This window comes from Molothrus ater, chromosome 13, assembly GCF_012460135.2.
Source record: "Molothrus ater isolate BHLD 08-10-18 breed brown headed cowbird chromosome 13, BPBGC_Mater_1.1, whole genome shotgun sequence".
Taxonomy (NCBI): domain Eukaryota; kingdom Metazoa; phylum Chordata; class Aves; order Passeriformes; family Icteridae; genus Molothrus; species Molothrus ater.
In genome coordinates this window covers 2,846,858-2,863,630 of record NC_050490.2, presented here as the reverse complement: position 1 = coordinate 2,863,630, position 16,773 = coordinate 2,846,858, and the positions used below count along the sequence as shown (strand labels likewise).

General features: G+C 48.5%; 1 protein-coding gene across 9 annotated transcripts in view; it reads right to left on the bottom strand.

The window, feature by feature from the left end:
* The window catches only part of NEO1 (neogenin 1), a 178,479-nt gene that overhangs the window by 36,175 nt on the left and 125,531 nt on the right, over positions 1-16,773 (bottom strand). For 4 of the 9 annotated variants that reach the window (XM_036389301.2, XM_036389299.2, XM_036389306.2 and 1 more), the window contains exons 8-13: positions 12,431-12,650; positions 7,363-7,517; positions 6,557-6,705; positions 4,911-5,049; positions 1,374-1,423; positions 577-721 (exon numbers count right to left, since the gene is read on the bottom strand). In XM_036389301.2, coding sequence (XP_036245194.1) covers positions 577-721; positions 1,374-1,423; positions 4,911-5,049; positions 6,557-6,705; positions 7,363-7,517; positions 12,431-12,650 — 858 coding nt within the window. The remainder of the gene's footprint in view (positions 1-576; positions 722-1,373; positions 1,424-4,910; positions 5,050-6,556; positions 6,706-7,362; positions 7,518-12,430; positions 12,651-16,773) is intronic. The other 5 variants (XM_036389305.2, XM_036389302.2, XM_036389307.2 and 2 more) reach the window with 2 other exon arrangements.

Below are 16,773 nucleotides of genomic sequence, written 5' to 3'. Positions count from 1 at the left end.
AAGGGAATCCTGTGTCTGAGCCCCCCCAAATACAGCCAGAGGGGACAGGACCCCAGAGAAACCCTATGGGATCATGTCCCTGAGCCCTCTAAACACAACCAGGGAGGATAGGACCCCACAGGAACCCAATGGGATCGTGTCCCTGAGCCCCCTAAACACAACCAGGGACCCTAGGGAGGACAGGGCCCTGTAGGAACCCAATGGGATCCTGTCCTTGAGCCTCCAGACACAGCCAGGGAGGGCAGGACTGCACAGAAACCCAAGGGGATCCTGTGTCTGAGCCCCCCCAAATACAACCAGAGGGGACAGGACCCCAGAGAAACCCTATGGGATCGTGTCCCTGAGCCCTCTAAACACAACCAGGGATGTCATGACCCCATAGAAACCCTATGGGATCGTGTCCCTGAGCCCTCTAAACACAACCAGGGATGTCAGGACCCCAGAGGAACCCAATGGGATCGTGTCCCTAAGCCCCCTAAACACAACCAGGGATGTCAGGACCCCACAGGAACCCCATGGGATTGTGTCCCTGAGCCCCCAGGCAGCCCCAGGCGCCCCAGGGCAGGTGCTGCTCACCCTCGATGAGCTGGGAGAGCTGGGTGCCCGCCACGCTCTCGGTGACGTCGCTCTTGCGGGCCACTCGGCGGTAGCGGATTTTGTAGCCCGTGATCTGCCCGCTCTGGGCCCCGGCAGGAGGGGGCTGCCACTGCAGCAGGATGCTCTGGGAAAGGCAGCACAGGAAGGTGTTGGGACAAAAAGGCTTTAGGAAAGCTTTAAAAAATAATCTCTACGTGCAATTCCAAAGGCCTAATGGCCAAATATTTCATTTTCTCAAGGACCCAAGGCACTCCAGAAGTGTTTCTGTGTGTGCCCATGCTGCAAACAGTGAGCAGGGATTCCAGCTCTGATCCTTCCAGCCTCATTAAATCCCTCCCATCATTAGCACTGTCACTGCATCCCCCATAGCAACTGGACTGCAGTTCCTCCAAGCCCCACATTCAGATTTTCTCCATAAAGATATTCAGAAATATATTCTACATTCAGATTTTCTCCATAAAGATATTCAGAAATATATTCTACATTCAGATTTTCTCCATAAAAATATTCAGAAATATATTCTCCATTCAGATCTTCTCCATAAAGATATTCAGAAATATATTCTACATTCAGATTTTCTCCATAAAAATATTCAGAAATACATTCTCCATTCAGATATTCTCCATATTCAGAAATATCAGAATATTCTCCATAAAGACCTCAAAAGCAGCATGGGAGGAAAAAAAGACCCAAAGCAGCTCCAAAATGTGGCCAATCTAAGACCGCCCCCCAGCCTTTTATTTACCCATTGGCAGCAGGAAATGCTCCAAGCTTACCTTGGAATTCCGGACCTCCAGTGTCAGATTCTGGGGTGGAGCACTGGGGACTGGAAACATTAAAGGAATTACAACCCCAAACCTTTCAAATATTGCATTTCCACACCCAACTACTCTCTGCTCTCATTTGCTATGGAAGTACAAACCATTCTGGTTTAAGGCAGCAGATAAAGGAACTACCAATCCTCCCACAGGTTCTTTCTGACCCAGTGAATGGCTAAGGAGGGTTCTGCATTTTCATCCTGAAGAAAAAACTCTTTATTCAGGTCTTTATTTTCACACCTATCTAAATACAACATGGTTTATTTTTAAAAGCATTTCTCAAACTCTCAGAGGAACTATCCCATCCAGCTCTTTCCCAAGGCAAATCTTTCCTGAACACACTGCTTGATTAGGGGAACCCACATTTAAATTTCTGGCCTGGGTTTTGTTATCCTGATTTTCTGTAACAGGAAACCTCTGAGTCCCCAGGGCCCTGTGACAGTGAGGAGGTGAAGGGCATCTCAGACACTGGGGCTGCCTTTGAACTCCTGCTCTTTGCTTGTTCTTTACTCACTCCCCATGGCAGTGAAATCCAGGCAAAAAGGGAGTGCAAGAAAAACCCTGGGAGCAAGAAAAAACCCTGGAGTGCAAGAAAAACCCAGGAAGCAGAGAATTCCTTGTGGCTGCACAGCTGGCAGAGCTGAGGCTTCCCTGGCAGGAAGAGGAGGCCCCAGGGAAGCACAAGGATGGGTGAGGAGCACAGGGATAAAGAGGGATGAGGACTGCTCCAGCCTGCAGAATTCATTTTCCAAATAGCTCAGCCCAGCCACAGTAACATCCCAGGGAACCCCCTGAGGGCATGAAGTGCAAGAAGAGTCTGTAAAGGATGGGGTGAACCCTCCCTCACGCACCACCCCATGGCAGAAATGGAGAGGAGCAGGATTTGCCTTCCCTTGCCAGCCCAGCCTGACATCACCACACCTGAGGATGGAGAGCCAGGGGCACAGTGGAGAGGAGAGGATACAAACCCAAGCTTTCCATGCTTCTCCAGTGCCACCCCTGCCATGGCAGGGACACCTTCTGCTACCCCAGGCTGCTCCAAGCCCTGTCCAGCCTGGCCTGGGACAGTGCAAGGGTCCAGGGACAGCCCCAGCTGCTCTGGAAAAGCATCTCCTGGAGGGGGACAGCCCATGGAGAGCAGCCTGGAGGAGCACCAGGACAGGCTGATGGCTCTGAGACTGTGAGGGAAGGGCCTCAATCAGGCTCTGAGGCTCAGAGTCCACTCCCAGCTGTAATCCCTGATCAGGAATTCCAGGAGAGGAGAAGCAATCCCCAGGAGCAGCACATAAACCCGGGTTCAAATGGTAATACCTGCAGAGTTATCCCTGCAACAAGGCTCTGGAACAGATTAGGAGCAAAAACCTACATAAAAATGCAGATGCTTTGTTAAATCAGGGCTAAAGGAAGCTTAGGGAGAAATCCCTGCAGGGAACATGGAGATTGCTCCTGGACAGCACAACAGGAAAACATGGGAGGAAAATGTGCATCATTCTGGAAAGATCTGAGAGCTTGCCAGGATTATGAGACTGTAAGAAGCAAGATGACATCCTTCAGAGAGCTTTAGAAAGTAAGGACCTATAGGTTAAGTGTGAAAACTGAAGCTGGAGAAGAAAGAACTCCAGGAAAACTTCAAAATGATATTGTAACTAATAAGAAATTCTTCAAACAACCAAGGAGCTGGCAGCCCTTTAGAGAAATCAGTGAGCAAATGGTCAGGTAGGGCAGAAAAAGACAAAGGTAAGGCCACCCAAGTCTCTCCTTGCATTGGTAGTGAGGGGAAGGGAAAGGAGAGGATTCCCATGCTCTCTCCAACTGGAAGTTGGAAGGGATTATGGAAGAGTCACAGGGAACAGCAACCTCTTGCCAGGCAAATCCACCCAGGAATTCTCAAGGAACTGAAGAATGAAACAGCTGCAAGACTTCTGCAACCTCTCCCAGTTTATTTTGATACCAGAGGTGGCAAAGTGGTGCCAGCATTAAAATGGAACCACTCAAACTCCACCTGCTGGGTCAGAAACTTCCACCAAATCAACCAAAGTAACACTAAAGCATCAAATTGAGAAAGCAGGAGCCATAATAGGAGCAGAATAGGGATTTCTCTGTCTTTCAAGGGAAATCCCTTCACTTTTAAGCAATGAGGGGATAAGAGGGAAGTGCTCATTGAAAGAAAGGCCAGAGCAAGAAGAAGGGGGGAGATGAGTTGGGGAGATCCCAGGGGGTGATCCTGTGGTGAAGAACTGCACAAAGACCTCAGGCTGATTCCTCTTGGTGCTCAGAAAAACCCAAAAAGATCCTCAAATGCAAGTAATGCTTCACTTACACCTTTGGTACCATTTTAGTCCCCTCCATCGGAGTTGTTAAAATAAAGCAGAAAAGGAACCTGGAGAAAAGTTCAGAAAAGGGCACTAAAGGTTGAATCAGCTTCCACAGGAGAAATGGGCAACCACTCCTGTGTCTTTGGAACTGAAAATGGATGAACCAGGGAGACCATGGCAAAGGTCCACAGAATGAGGAGTGGGACAGAGGAATAATCAGTGTAATTCCCTCCTTCAGGAGCACAGCCCCAGGCAACAAGGGACCCAAACACAGAGCAGGGGCAGAACAGAGAGGAAGGGGGGATTTTTATCTGTGGAACCTTTGCCCACTTGATGTTGAGGATAAAAGCTGGTGTGGGTTCAAGAAGATGCTGACAGGGTCTCATGGAAGAGGAGCTGAATTAGCAAATACCCAGAACCACTGCCAAGTCAGGAAGTGCCCCAGAAACAAAGCTGGACCCAGAGAGAGTTTGGGACAATATTCCCAATATTCCCCTCTGCTCCTGGTCACTTCTGGGGAGAGGATTCCAGGCTCTGCTCCCTTTCCCTCTGAGTGCTCTTCTATATAAACTTCTCTCTAACAAATACAGTTACCAACCTTTATATGAAGAATTACAAGTCAAAATAGTTTAAGTAGAATGATAGTGAGTTTATCACAGGGTGAAAAAATAGATTTTTGGGGTTTTTAGAATGGGGGTTCAGGGGGCAAGATGGAGGAATCTGGGTGTGTCCAGCCTTTCTCCTTCTTCTACTTGGCCTCCATCTTCTGCTGTGATGCTGGCACTTTTGGATTGGTTTAAGGTAGAAGCTCACTGTCTAACATGGGTGATAGGTATTGGGAAGTTATGGTAAATAATGTACATGCAGTTTTTAGTATAAAAAGATAACACCAGTGTGCCTCAACCCAACCTGCCAGACAGACCTCAGCAGGCCAGAGAACGAATTTTATAGATAAGAAACAATGAACAACCTTGAGAGCGAGAACACAAAAACCCTGACTCCTTCAACAACTGCCAGGCTGGGAAAAAGAAGCTTGTACATATCTCAGAGTCACTGTGACCAGCAAGGATTCTCAGAGTCCCCCTCATCATTTCCCCCAGATGTGGGGCAAAAATATCCCTGCTAAGATAATTGATAATTGCTGGAGCCCCCAGAGTGGCAAGCAGAGGAGCAGCGTTACCGTCTGACAGCGTGCGCACCACGACGTCGTGGGTGGAGACGCCGGGGCCGTGCTTGTTGTAGGCGACCACGCGGAAGCTGTACTCGGTGAACTTCTTCAGCCCTGCCACCGTGTGGGACAGCCCTGCCACGTCCACATCCTGTCCCCAACAACACCCCCAGCAACATCAGCTCAGTCTGCTCATGCTTCAGGTTTTGCTTTGCTATTTTTCTGGTTTTGTGCTGCTTTAGTGGGTGGGGCTGGGCTTCACGTTAGGGGATGGTGAGCTCTGCACAGAGCAGGGAGACAAAACAATTCCTGCTCCAGCTGGGCACCAAGGACAAAGGATCCAAATCTCAGGCCCAAGGGCATAAACAACATGGGCTGAAGAGAAAAAAACAAGAAGGATGGGACTGCATGGGCTGGAGCTGGAATTGGACAATTAACTCCAATATGCAAATGGGCCAAAACTTATAAATGTGACAGACTCCATGACCTGTGGTCCATTTTTCTGTGGACGTTTTGGGTTGTGCTGCCCAAGGTGGATCTATTGAGGCCTCTTAATAAATCCCTAGTTTGTTCTTTAGCTCTCTGTAATCTCTGTTTTGGGTCAGCCTTCACAAGGCATCACAAAGTTCCTGCACAGCCCACAGCAGGAGCGACACCTCCGTGTCACCTTCAGGCACAGCCAGGACTTGGGAGGATGCCAGCTCTGAGTTTCCAGGAGAAAATTCTCTCTGTCCTATTTAAATCCTAACATGGACACTGGTCCTGGACATGAAAAGGGACCTGGAAATGCTCAAAAGCATCATAATATAGTTTATATATATTATCGCTATAATAATATCACAACAACAAAAAGAATAATAATAATATAATAAAAATAATAAATAATATAATAATAGATAATAACATCACAATAATATTATCACTATATTAGTGATATATCTATATATATAGTGATATATCTATATATAGAGAGAGATATTGATATATAGAATAGATATAGTGGGATGCAGATCTACAAAAGGCAACAGCCCTATTCAAAAACTGATGCAAACAATATTTAAAAGCTAAGAAAAATATTCTCCCTTTGCTTTTTAAAGCTGGAAGGATACTGATATGCAATCAGATGGGAATGTGGCTGGGATTAATCCTCATTATTCTCAGGTGGCAGCCCATACTTTTACAGAACACACCGAATGCTTCAGTGGAATACTAAGAAAATTAAATTAATTGGATGCTCTGCAATATCAATATATCAATCACTGGGTCCAAGAATTCAAAAAAGTTTGGATTAGGGATCATGCCAAAATCAATATTTAGCCTGAACAGCTAAAACCCAGCCCATAACTCTGTGCAAACATCTTTAATATCACCTGCACCAGAACAGCTCAATAATGACATGGCTGCTCTCTGCCCTCTCCTTTTGTGGTATGATGGAATTCCCCAAAATATACTTGATATTGACAAATATCAAATCAGGACATCACCAATAAAAAATGGGTTTCATTCCCAGCCCAGACACAAACATTTCACATTGAAATTCTGATTTTAGGTATTCCCACATCTGAGGCTAAAGCATTCAGTCCGTTAGGAAAGCAGCCCCTCCCCAAGGTGTGTGCAGCCCTTCAGGGCAGTTGGAGTGGGTGCAGCAGGCCCTGTACCTGCTCTGTGTGCTGTCCCTTCTCCATGTAGTAGAGTTTGTAGTTCTGGATGTCGCCGTTGCCCGAGAGCGGCGTCTCCCAGGTGACAGTGACACTGGTGGGGGAGCTGGAGAAGGCACGGATGTTGGGAGCGGGGCCAGGCAGCTGGACTGCAACACAAGGGGAGCTCTGTTAGTGCCCACCCTGGCCAGCACCCCAGGAAAAGGGGGGATTTTCCCACTGTGACATTCAACATGGATCCACTGCAGGGTGGAAGGTGGGACTAAATTTCCAAAGGAGATCCTGCTCCCTTTTGTCTGGAATGACCCTAACAAGGGACTTGGCATTTGCCTGAAGTTTTGGCTTTTTCAGTTAATGACCATTAACTGAAAAAGACAAAACTTCAGGCAAATGCCAAGTAATAGCAAGAAGTATTCCTGTTAGAACAGTTTAGAGAATTTAGCAAGATGTTGGGAGCGGGGCCGGGCAGCTGGACTGCAACACAAGGGGAACTCTGTTAGTCCTGAGCCTGGGCTGCCCACCCTGGCCAGCACCCCAGGAAAAGGGGGGATTTTCCCATTGTGACATTCAACATGGATCCACTACAGGGTGGAAAGTGGGACCAAATTTCCAAATGTCCCATCAGTTCTTAATGCTGCCAAAAAATCCCACAATCCCATCAACACAGAAAATCTTTGGAAACTGCGGTGCGCAAGTACAACTTGAAAAAGCATCAGATTCTGGGAAAGGTTGTGCATGGGGAGAATAAAAAATGAAATCAGTATCAATCCCAAAGTGAGGAAAACTCCAGGGACATCCTGGCTCACCCTCGGGCTGCGTTGCCACCTTGAGCGGTGCCGAGCTCTCGCCGGGGCCGTGCCGGCTCTGGGCCACCACGCGGAACACGTAAACTGTCTCTGGCATCAGGCTCTGGATCATCACCTGCGTCTCTCCAGGACGACTCGTGTTTTCCACACGTTCCCTTTGGGAAACAAAAGCGTTGGGCACAGACACCAGCACTGATTAGTAAATGAGGAGTAGCTGCTCCCATCCCATCTGAACGTAGGCAGCGTGTAAATGGTGCGGGATTTGCACTGTGCTCCCTGCACAACACCACGAGCGTGTGCCACGAGTGCTACCGACAAACTGCTCCCAATTCTGCAACTCCCCTTTGCACAAAAGAGAATGCACTGAAGGAACAGAATAAATTACACTTGACACCCACAAACTCGGAGTGGTTTCTTTGTTATCCCCGTGACAGCAAGTGATAATTCACAGTGACAGTTTATCCTACAGCTCGGGAGCCAGCACAGAAACTATTTTAGCAGCAGGCACAGTCTGGCGACATTTAGGGCATTCCTGTTAATATTGTGGGCTGCTTTTTGGGGATTTTTCAAAGGAGCTGTTTTAACATAATCTTCTACCTCCAGCCTTGCCTCAGCTCCTTGCTGATATTTGGATTTGCACGGCCATGGCACTGACACTGCTTCCACACAGAGTGGAGATGAAGTGAAAATTCCCACCTCCAGCACCTCGTGGAGGCAGACCCAGGGTAGCAGACCCCACAGCAGGAACGTTCTTGGCATGGGCAGGGGTATCTCTGTCAGGCCTGCAGGCTGTGAGCTGGAAGCCCTCACCCAGGTCATGTGTGGGGCACCTGGAGGGGCATTGCTGCTGCTCAGTGAGCTCCAGCCAAGCCTGGCACCGGAACAGGACATTCCCCCTGGGGAACGAGGCCTCTGCCAAACACCAGCCAGGAAACTCCAGCTGCTCTTATCAGGGATTGAGGGCAAGATTAGGAGGTCAATCATTAAACCTTTACTTCAAGGCACTGCCCTGCAGCTGAGCTGGTCAGGGCTGTGTCTGGGTAACGCCGTCCGTCTGTCCTTCCCTGGGAATGCCAAGAACTCCAAAAGGAGCAATCAGGAACTTCCCACAGAGCAAATGCAGGGGACTGTGCCTGCTGTGAGCACCATGCAGCCCCTCTGGGCTGCCAGGCTCCCCATGGGACAGGGATGGGCAGGGGCAGGCTGGCCTCAGCCCCACTGGCACCTGGTAAAGCATTTCTGACACAGAACCATCCCAGGCTCCTCTTCCTCCCTTTCCAGCCACTCTGCTTCAGTTTTTATCAGGGAAATAGGATCCCAAATATCCCATTTTTAATTTTTTTTTTTTTTTTTAATTTTTTTTTTTTTTTTTTTTACATCCACTGGTGTGGTTGATTTAGCAGAACCTGGCTGAAAACATTCTGAAATCCCTGTTGGTTTCTGCACTATTAAACTGTATCTATAGAGGGGAACAATGCACTCTCTGTAACTAAATACCTATTTACATCCTTTTTCTAGAATGTTCCCCTTCATAAGCTCAGCTAAAATGGCACTGCATAAATAGCTTCATTTATTTCAGCTTTTTATTAATTTTCATTGCTAATTTTTCCACTTTGAGCACAACATTTTCTTGAAAACATATTTCCAAGTGGAGCTTCCTTTTGACATGCTGTAGCTACAAGGATGGGATCTGAGAGCCCAGCCCAAGTGCCAATGGATTCACAGCTGTGAGGTAACATCCAGCTCCCATTAACATGCAAAATATAGCATTTTCTGTCTCAAGTGCAAGTGCACTCCCTGATTTGATCTAAGAAAAAATGGTAATCAGCAAACCAAGGTTATTATTTAAAATTAGAAATAAAATTATTTTACTGGCAAGACATCGACCAAAAATAAATAGATATGTCACAGTATTGCAAATTTTCAGTAATAACCAGGATGTGGCTTCACAACAGCTTGGTAAAAATAGGGAGAGATTAATCTAATTAAGTGCTGAGTGAATTTTTCCTTTATGGCTGCTCCTGGGGAGCCTGGAGCACCTTCTCCAACGTGCTCAGGTTGGGATAACAGCACCAAGCAGATGGGCCCAGGAATAACTGCAGTACCCTGCAGATCCTTCCAACTGCTCCATGACTCCACTGTAATCCTCAGCTCAGGAGCTTTGGGAGCTCCAGGTTCACAGGAACTCTCAAGCACCCATGGAAGAGCCTCCTGTGCAACCCCAGGAGTTTGGCTGAAAGTGCCAAGGTTAAAGCTGCACTTATATCTAAAAAAGCATCTTTGGGGAGCTGTTAGGGAGTGGATATTGTGTGTGCCAGCTGTGGGGCTGGCAGGGAGCTCCAGAGGCATTCTGAGTGTGATTACACACAATTAAGCTCCATTTGCTGTGTCTGAAGCACACCACAGTTAACTGTGAATTCAGCAGTGTTTCAACATCCCACATGTGTCATTTACTACCTCAGACCAGCAATGTGCCATTTTTATTCTTTTAATGTGCCATTATTTCTTTTTTTTTTGGTCCAAATCTTGAAGTCTGGGGTTCTTCTGCCTGAGTGCTTATCTAAAGTTCCCCAGTATTAAACCTCCCTGCAGCACTTTGGAATTTTCACTCCCTTTCCAGGGAACTGCCTTGAGTGTGGAGTAAATAAATACCTGGGGATGAAGTAACCCTGCAGCTGTGTGAGACAGGAACTTCCATCTGATCAGATTCCCCCAGGTCCCCAGGGGTGTGACAGGGGCCACCCCCTCATTCCCACCTCCCTGCCTCCAGGGGAGCCTCATGATAGCACCAGGCCAGGGTGGCACAAGTCACAGCTGGTGACACTGGGCAGCCCCCGAAGCAGAAATGTCCCCTCCATTGCTGCCTCCTCACTTTGCAATGCTCCTCTTGGAATCACAGGACAGGCTGGCTTAGAAATGAAAAGTGACCCAGTGCCACCCCTGCCATGGCAGGGACACCTTCCACTGTCCCAGGCTGCTCCAAGCCCCATCCAGCCTGGCCTTGGGCACTGCCAGGGATCCAGGGACACCACAGCTGCTCTGGGTACCCTGTGCCAGGGTGGCACCTCCCAGAGAACAATTCCTAATTCCCAATCTCCCATCCATCCCTGCTCCCTGGTAGTGGAAGCCATTCCCTGTGTCCTGTCCCTCCATCCCTTGTCCCCAGTCCCTCTCCAACTCTCCTGGAGCCCCTTCAGGCCCTGGCAGGGGCTCTGAGGGTTCCCTGGAGCTTCTCTTGTCCAGGTGAGCACCCCCAGCTCTCCCAGCCTGGCTCCAGAGCAGAGGGGCTCCACCCTCAGAGCATCTCCATGGCCTCCTCTGGGCTCTCCAGCAGCTCCACATCCTCTCTGTGCTGGGACAGCTCTGCAGGTGGGGTCTCACTGAGGGGGCAGAGGGGCAGAATCCCCCCTCAAATAAGCCCAAGGGGCAGAGGTGAGGGGGCACTGCCATGGTCCTGGGTCTCCCTCCCCTGAAAACTGAAGGAAGCTGAGCCAGCAGAGGCCAAGGCAGTTGGAATTCAGACCCTCAGAGGATTTGGGTGTTCCTGAACACTTCCCACTGTCCCAGAGCCTGGCCTGGAGCACCTTGGATATCACCAAATTTAGGGAGCAACAGAAAAACACCATTTGTGAGGCAAATAAAATGTTACAAATTGCCTCAGTTAATTGTCATGAGCCTGGACAAGATGTCTGTGCACAGGATTGAGGAAGAGCAGGAATTCCCCTCTGGAGTGTTTTCTGTTCCAAATGACTTTGTGTCTCACACTCTCATCAATAAAGTGAACAGATAATTTTCCCTTGAGTAATAAATCTGATAAGCTAATCTGCAATTAATTTAGCATTGCTCCAAATGAATGTTCACTTCAGCTTCCTCAAACTTATCACAATTTGAAACTGCAATTCTGAGCAGTAGATGCCATCAGGAAGGAGAAGGGGTAGATTGATATCATCCACTGGAATAATCCATCACAAGTGATGATTGTGAGGCTTTCCCCAGCTTTCTGTTCACAGCAATTCTGAGGAGGGAACTGCATTTAGCACTGACCATGGGGTTTAACCAACACCCAGCACAGCTGTCCCTGACTCAGGGGGGATTTGCAGGGCTTGGAAGCCTGATGGGATGTGCCTCTTGCTCCCAGCCTGATGGGATGTGCCTCTTGTTCCCAGCCTGATGGGATGTGCCTCTTGTTCCCAGCCTGATGGGATGTGCCTCTTGTTCCCAGCCTGATGGGATGTGCCTCTTGCTCCCAGCCTGATGGGATGTGCCTCTTGTTCCCAGCCTGATGGGATGTGCCTCTTGCTCCCAGCATGGCTTCCAGGGGATGTTCCTGTGCTCCCTGAGGAGCTGTGACACCCCTGCTGCTCTGTCCCCAACAGGCTGCTGAAGGCAGGTGGCAGCTCTTGGAAGGTTTGCAACCAATCCAACCATGCTCAAGGACTGCCTGTGTGTGCAACTCCTCCAGTGTGTTAAACTCCTCCAGTGTGTTAAACTCCTCCAGTGTGTTAAACTCCCCCAGGAGTGTGAAACTCCTCCAGGAGTGTCCAACTCCTCCAGGAGTGTCCAACTCCTCCAGGAGTGTCCAACTCCTCCACTGCCTGTACAACTCCCCCAGGAGTGTGCAACTCCTCCAGTGTGTGCAACTCCCCCAGGAGGGTCCAACTCCCCCAGGAGGGTCCAACTCCTCCACTGCCTGTGCAGCTCCTCCAGGAGTGTAAAACTCCTCCAATGCCTGTGCAGCTCTTCCAGGAGTCTGCAACTCCTCCAGTGTGTGAAACTCCTCCAGTGTGTTAAACTCCTCCAGGAGTGTCCAACTCCTCCACTACCTGTGCAACTCCTCCAGTGTGTGAAACTCCTCCACTGCCTGTGCAACTCCTCAGAGTGTGTTAAACTCCTCCAGTGTGTTAAACTCCTCCAGGAGTGTGCAGCTCCTCCCCTGCCCGTGCAGCTCCTCCAGGAGTGTGCAGCTGCTCCCTCCAGGAGGCTCTGGAAGGAGGCAGAGGAACGCCACCCCTCCAGCTCAGGCTGTGCCAGCGAAGCCCAGGAGAGCCCCTGCCCAGGTGCTGCTTACCTGTTGATGCCCTCCTTGGTGTAGAAGATGGAGTAGGTGAGGTTGTCGCCGTGCGGGTCGGAGGCGGGCGGGCGCCAGGTGAGCCGGATGAAGCGGGTGGACACCAGGGTGGCCACGACGTCCCGCGGGGCCGAGGGCAGGGGTCCCGCTGGGGCTGCTGCTAGATGGTCATTAGTGGCACTGGTCAGTGAAGTGGGAGGTAATGTTGGGATGGCAACATCTTGGCATGTGCAAACATTGGGGAATATGAAGGGCAAACATCACCACGGTTTAAAATAAAAAAGAAAAAAAAAAAAAAGAGAACAGAAGAAAAAAAAAACGTAAAAGAAATAAACAAAACCACGATGGGAAACAGAAGAAAATGAACACACAAAAAAGGCCATTAAACTGAAGGCTGACATGCAGGCAGAGGTAACTACTGACCACTAATGGGGAGTACAGGACACGGCACTGTCAGGCAAGCAGACCAAATCTCCACTGTAATGGAAGTGGCAGGGGAGGGAAGGGTGGAACTGGGGGTAAAATAAACCTCAGGAGAGGATACCAGCAGCAAACCACAGTGTCATTGCTTTGGGAGCACATGTGTGACAGTAAACCCCAACCTCTGGTTATTACTCAAATGCACACCCAGACCCCACTGCCTACTGTAGCTCATTAACATACACAATTCATTGAAATGCTTCTCAATCATAACAAAATGACAGATGAATACAGAGAATTCCTTTAGTGTAAACTCATCCAGTCAAACCCTGCAGTCCTGACCTGGTTGGGTTCTGCTGCTGCCCATGGCACTGGAATTAAAGCCCTTTCCCCACTGTTTTCCTGCCATTTTCCTCTGTCCCACAACCCCCATTTCATCATTTTACAGCGACTCTAACAAGCAGAAACAACTGTTGCTCTGGATTATACCCACACTCTCCAAACTTTTAGCCTCAGTCATGTCTTCCTATGTTGCTACTCCAAGGCAGGGTAAATCCAGGGATTATTGCATTAAAAGGTTGCTGATTTAACAGCACAAGCTGAACCCATAGGAAGAGCCACTCTCTCTCCAAATCCTATTAAAGCAATCCAGGCAGTAAATGTAACAGTGAGATTCTGAGCAGCTGGACCCCAATTACCAGTGAGTATTCCAAGCAGCACAATTAGTAACAAACCCCCAAAGCACAGGATACATGGAATTTTTCTGCATTCTGAACTATTTACCAAGCTTAAGCCACCTGATGACATTTTCCACATGGGAATCCATGCTGCCAAATACATTTATTTTTTCATTAATTATGGAAACGAACTAAAATTGCTCTGCTTTTCCCCAGAAAGAAACTCAGGATTAGAAAGCTTGTTGAGCTGCAGCATCTCCACCAGAACATGTGGATTTGTGTTCTGATATGACAAAACCTCCCAGAAAACCTGCCTAAAGGAGAAAATGTTGTCTGAATGAGCAAACCTTCAGGGAAAAACACTGAGGAGTCTTCCATCAGCAACAACCTGACTTTTAAATTGTCAAAGCCCCTTGCCAACCCAAGCATCAGCTTGGGAGAACTCTTCAATTGGCAGAACTCTCATTTTTCCTGTTCTTTTCCTGGGCAGGTCCTGACACAGACCTAAGAAGCAGCCATGGGTTTTATCAGATTTGTACAATGTAACACCAGCCTGTGGGCAGAACTGGGAGACATTCCCAGAGCCAGGACCATTTTGGTATTCCAAATACCCATCACAGAGACACATACTCCAGGGTACCTCCTTAATTATCCCTTCCACACTTTAATAGCTGAAGATCCCAATTAAGTGCTCTCCAGCAGCCCCTCCTGATCAATACATGACACCATTAATTTCACATTCATTGCAAAATCTATTTTTATTCTAAATCCCCCTTTTTTAAAATCTCAACTCCCCTTTTTTGGTGTGCCATCATTGGATTTCTTGCAGGAATGCACCACTTTCAGCTCCTCTGAAAGCAGGGCCCCATTCCCCAGGGAGTCCCTTGCTGCTGCAGATCACTCAGGAGAGCCCTGAATGGGGCCAGGGGATCTTCCCAAAGCATCTCCCAGCTCCTGAGTGCCATTCCAGGGCTGATCCACCATCACACCAGGCTTTCCCTGTGTTTACATCCCAGCCCTTGCCATCAGCTCCCCTGCACTGGAGACCTTCTCACTGCACCTGACCAGCTCCTTCCTCAGTGCTCCCACTGAGGAACAAGGGCTGGAGCTGCCTGGTGCTCACTGCTCTCAGCACCTTTCCCACTATCCTGCTTGATTTCCAATCCACTTCCATTTCCAATCACTCATACTTGGGTTTCTCTCACCTGTCTGTCAGGTGATCTCTTCAAATTACATGGCATTGATGCAAAATCCACCCCTTAGCTATCATTAAAATTCCTGCAGTTGAGTTGGAATGGAATATTTTTTAAATTCATCTGCTTCATCTAAACCCCATCCCCACACATTTGTGTGTTTTTCTTCCCAGATCATGAAATGGATCCTCTTTTGTGCAGTGATGTGCACACAGAGCTGAGGGGAGGGCTGCCAGGATTTCCCAGAGAACAGCCACCCAGTTCCATCCTTGTGCAAGGCTCAGAGCAGGAATGTTCCTCCCCACAGCATTACAGGAGAGCATTCACAGACAACAAAACCCTCATGATGCCTGAAAAATCAGACCCAGAGAGAGCAGCAAGGACCTGAAAGCCTCCAGGGGAAGTGAGCAGGGCCAGGCCCAGAGCTCCCAAAACTCTGCACTTAACACTTCTGGGGCTGCCAGGAGCTGGGGGAGGTACCCCAGAGATTTAGGGATTTCCTTCTTTTTTTCCCTGTATTTCCTACAAATGCCTCAAGTGCTGTTACAGAGGCTTCATCCCCAGGCGAGTGAGCAGAGCTCAGCACTCAGAGCTGTGTTAATGAGTAATTACACCCCAATTAGCTCCAACACCAATCAGGGAATGGCTTTGTCCTTTCCAGCTTTCAGCACTATGGAAGAAACAACTCAAATCTCTTCTAACATCTCTATCACTTCTTAAACAGTAACTCCAACTCTGGGCTGTTCTCTGCAGTTCTTCCTACACAGTTTACATGAATCTCATTTTTTTAAAAGCACATTCAGCAAGAGATTTGTGCTTTGCACCACAATTTCTCTCCTGCTGTGGGGGAACTGGAACCAGAGGGATGCTGGAACTCCTGGAACACAACTCCAGGCAGCAGAGTTCCACCCCTGCATCCTGGCCACTGCAGCAATTCCCAGCCACATCAGAAGCAGAATTTTTAAACATTGTTCTAGAAATTATTTTCCCCATGGAAATGGTTTTCCCCACGTCCCCCAGCATTCCAAGGCACAGGAATCTGTTTGTGCTGCTCAGGTGTGACACCAACAGAGCCAGCCAAGGCAGCCCCAGAGGAATCCCAGGGATGCAGGTGAGAGGACATTCCAGCTGCTGATCCTCAAGCCCTTCCCAAGGCTCCTTCTGAGCAGATATCAAATTCTACAACTATTTTATCAAACTACTTTGCAGGGTGTGCAAACAGCCACAAGGATTTGGACTGGAATCAATCAGTAACAAGGTCTGAACTGCCCCAGCTGCCACTGGGCTGGTGAATTCCAAGAGGTGAAGGTGTCCATGGGGTGGGAGCACTGGTGTGACCCCACCTTTTCATCTTGGAGGAAAACCATGGGTAACCATGGTAAACCATCTCTCCCTGCCCAGAGAGCTGCTCCAGGGCCACCACCCAGGAGATCTTTTCTAAACAGCCCAGCCCCACCTGAAAACCACTCACTGAACCCTCTGGCTGCTATGAAATCACTGGAAATACTTTCCATGCTGTGTTCAGATTTCCCTTTTCCTGCCTTCCCCCTGCTGGCATATCCAGGCTTCCTCCTGTTTGGCAACAACATTCCAGTGATCCCATCAGCTCAACACAAAGAGGGGACAGGAATGTTATCTGCTCCAGCCTTATCTGAACCTCTGGGGACACTCCAAGCCCCTGGCTGCTCACCTGGCAGTGCCACCACCTGTGTTACCATGATATTTTCTGAAAATTCCAAGTCTTTGCCCAGGATTTTTCTCCTGAGAAGCCTCAGAAAAGAATGATTAATTGAAAACAATAATTATCTGATTGATTTGGAACGTGGTCTGGAGGTTGCTCACCAACAGGTGAATGTTTGATTGGTTCCATGTGAATTGTGTTGATTCAATGACCAATCCCAGTCCAGCTGTGTCAGACTCTGAGTCTGTCATGAGTTTTTACCATCATTCTTTTCTAGCTTCTGATGTATCCTTTTCTCTATTGCTTTAGTATAGATCCTCAAGCCCTTCCCAAGGCTCCTTCTGAGCAGATATCAAATTCTACAACTATTTC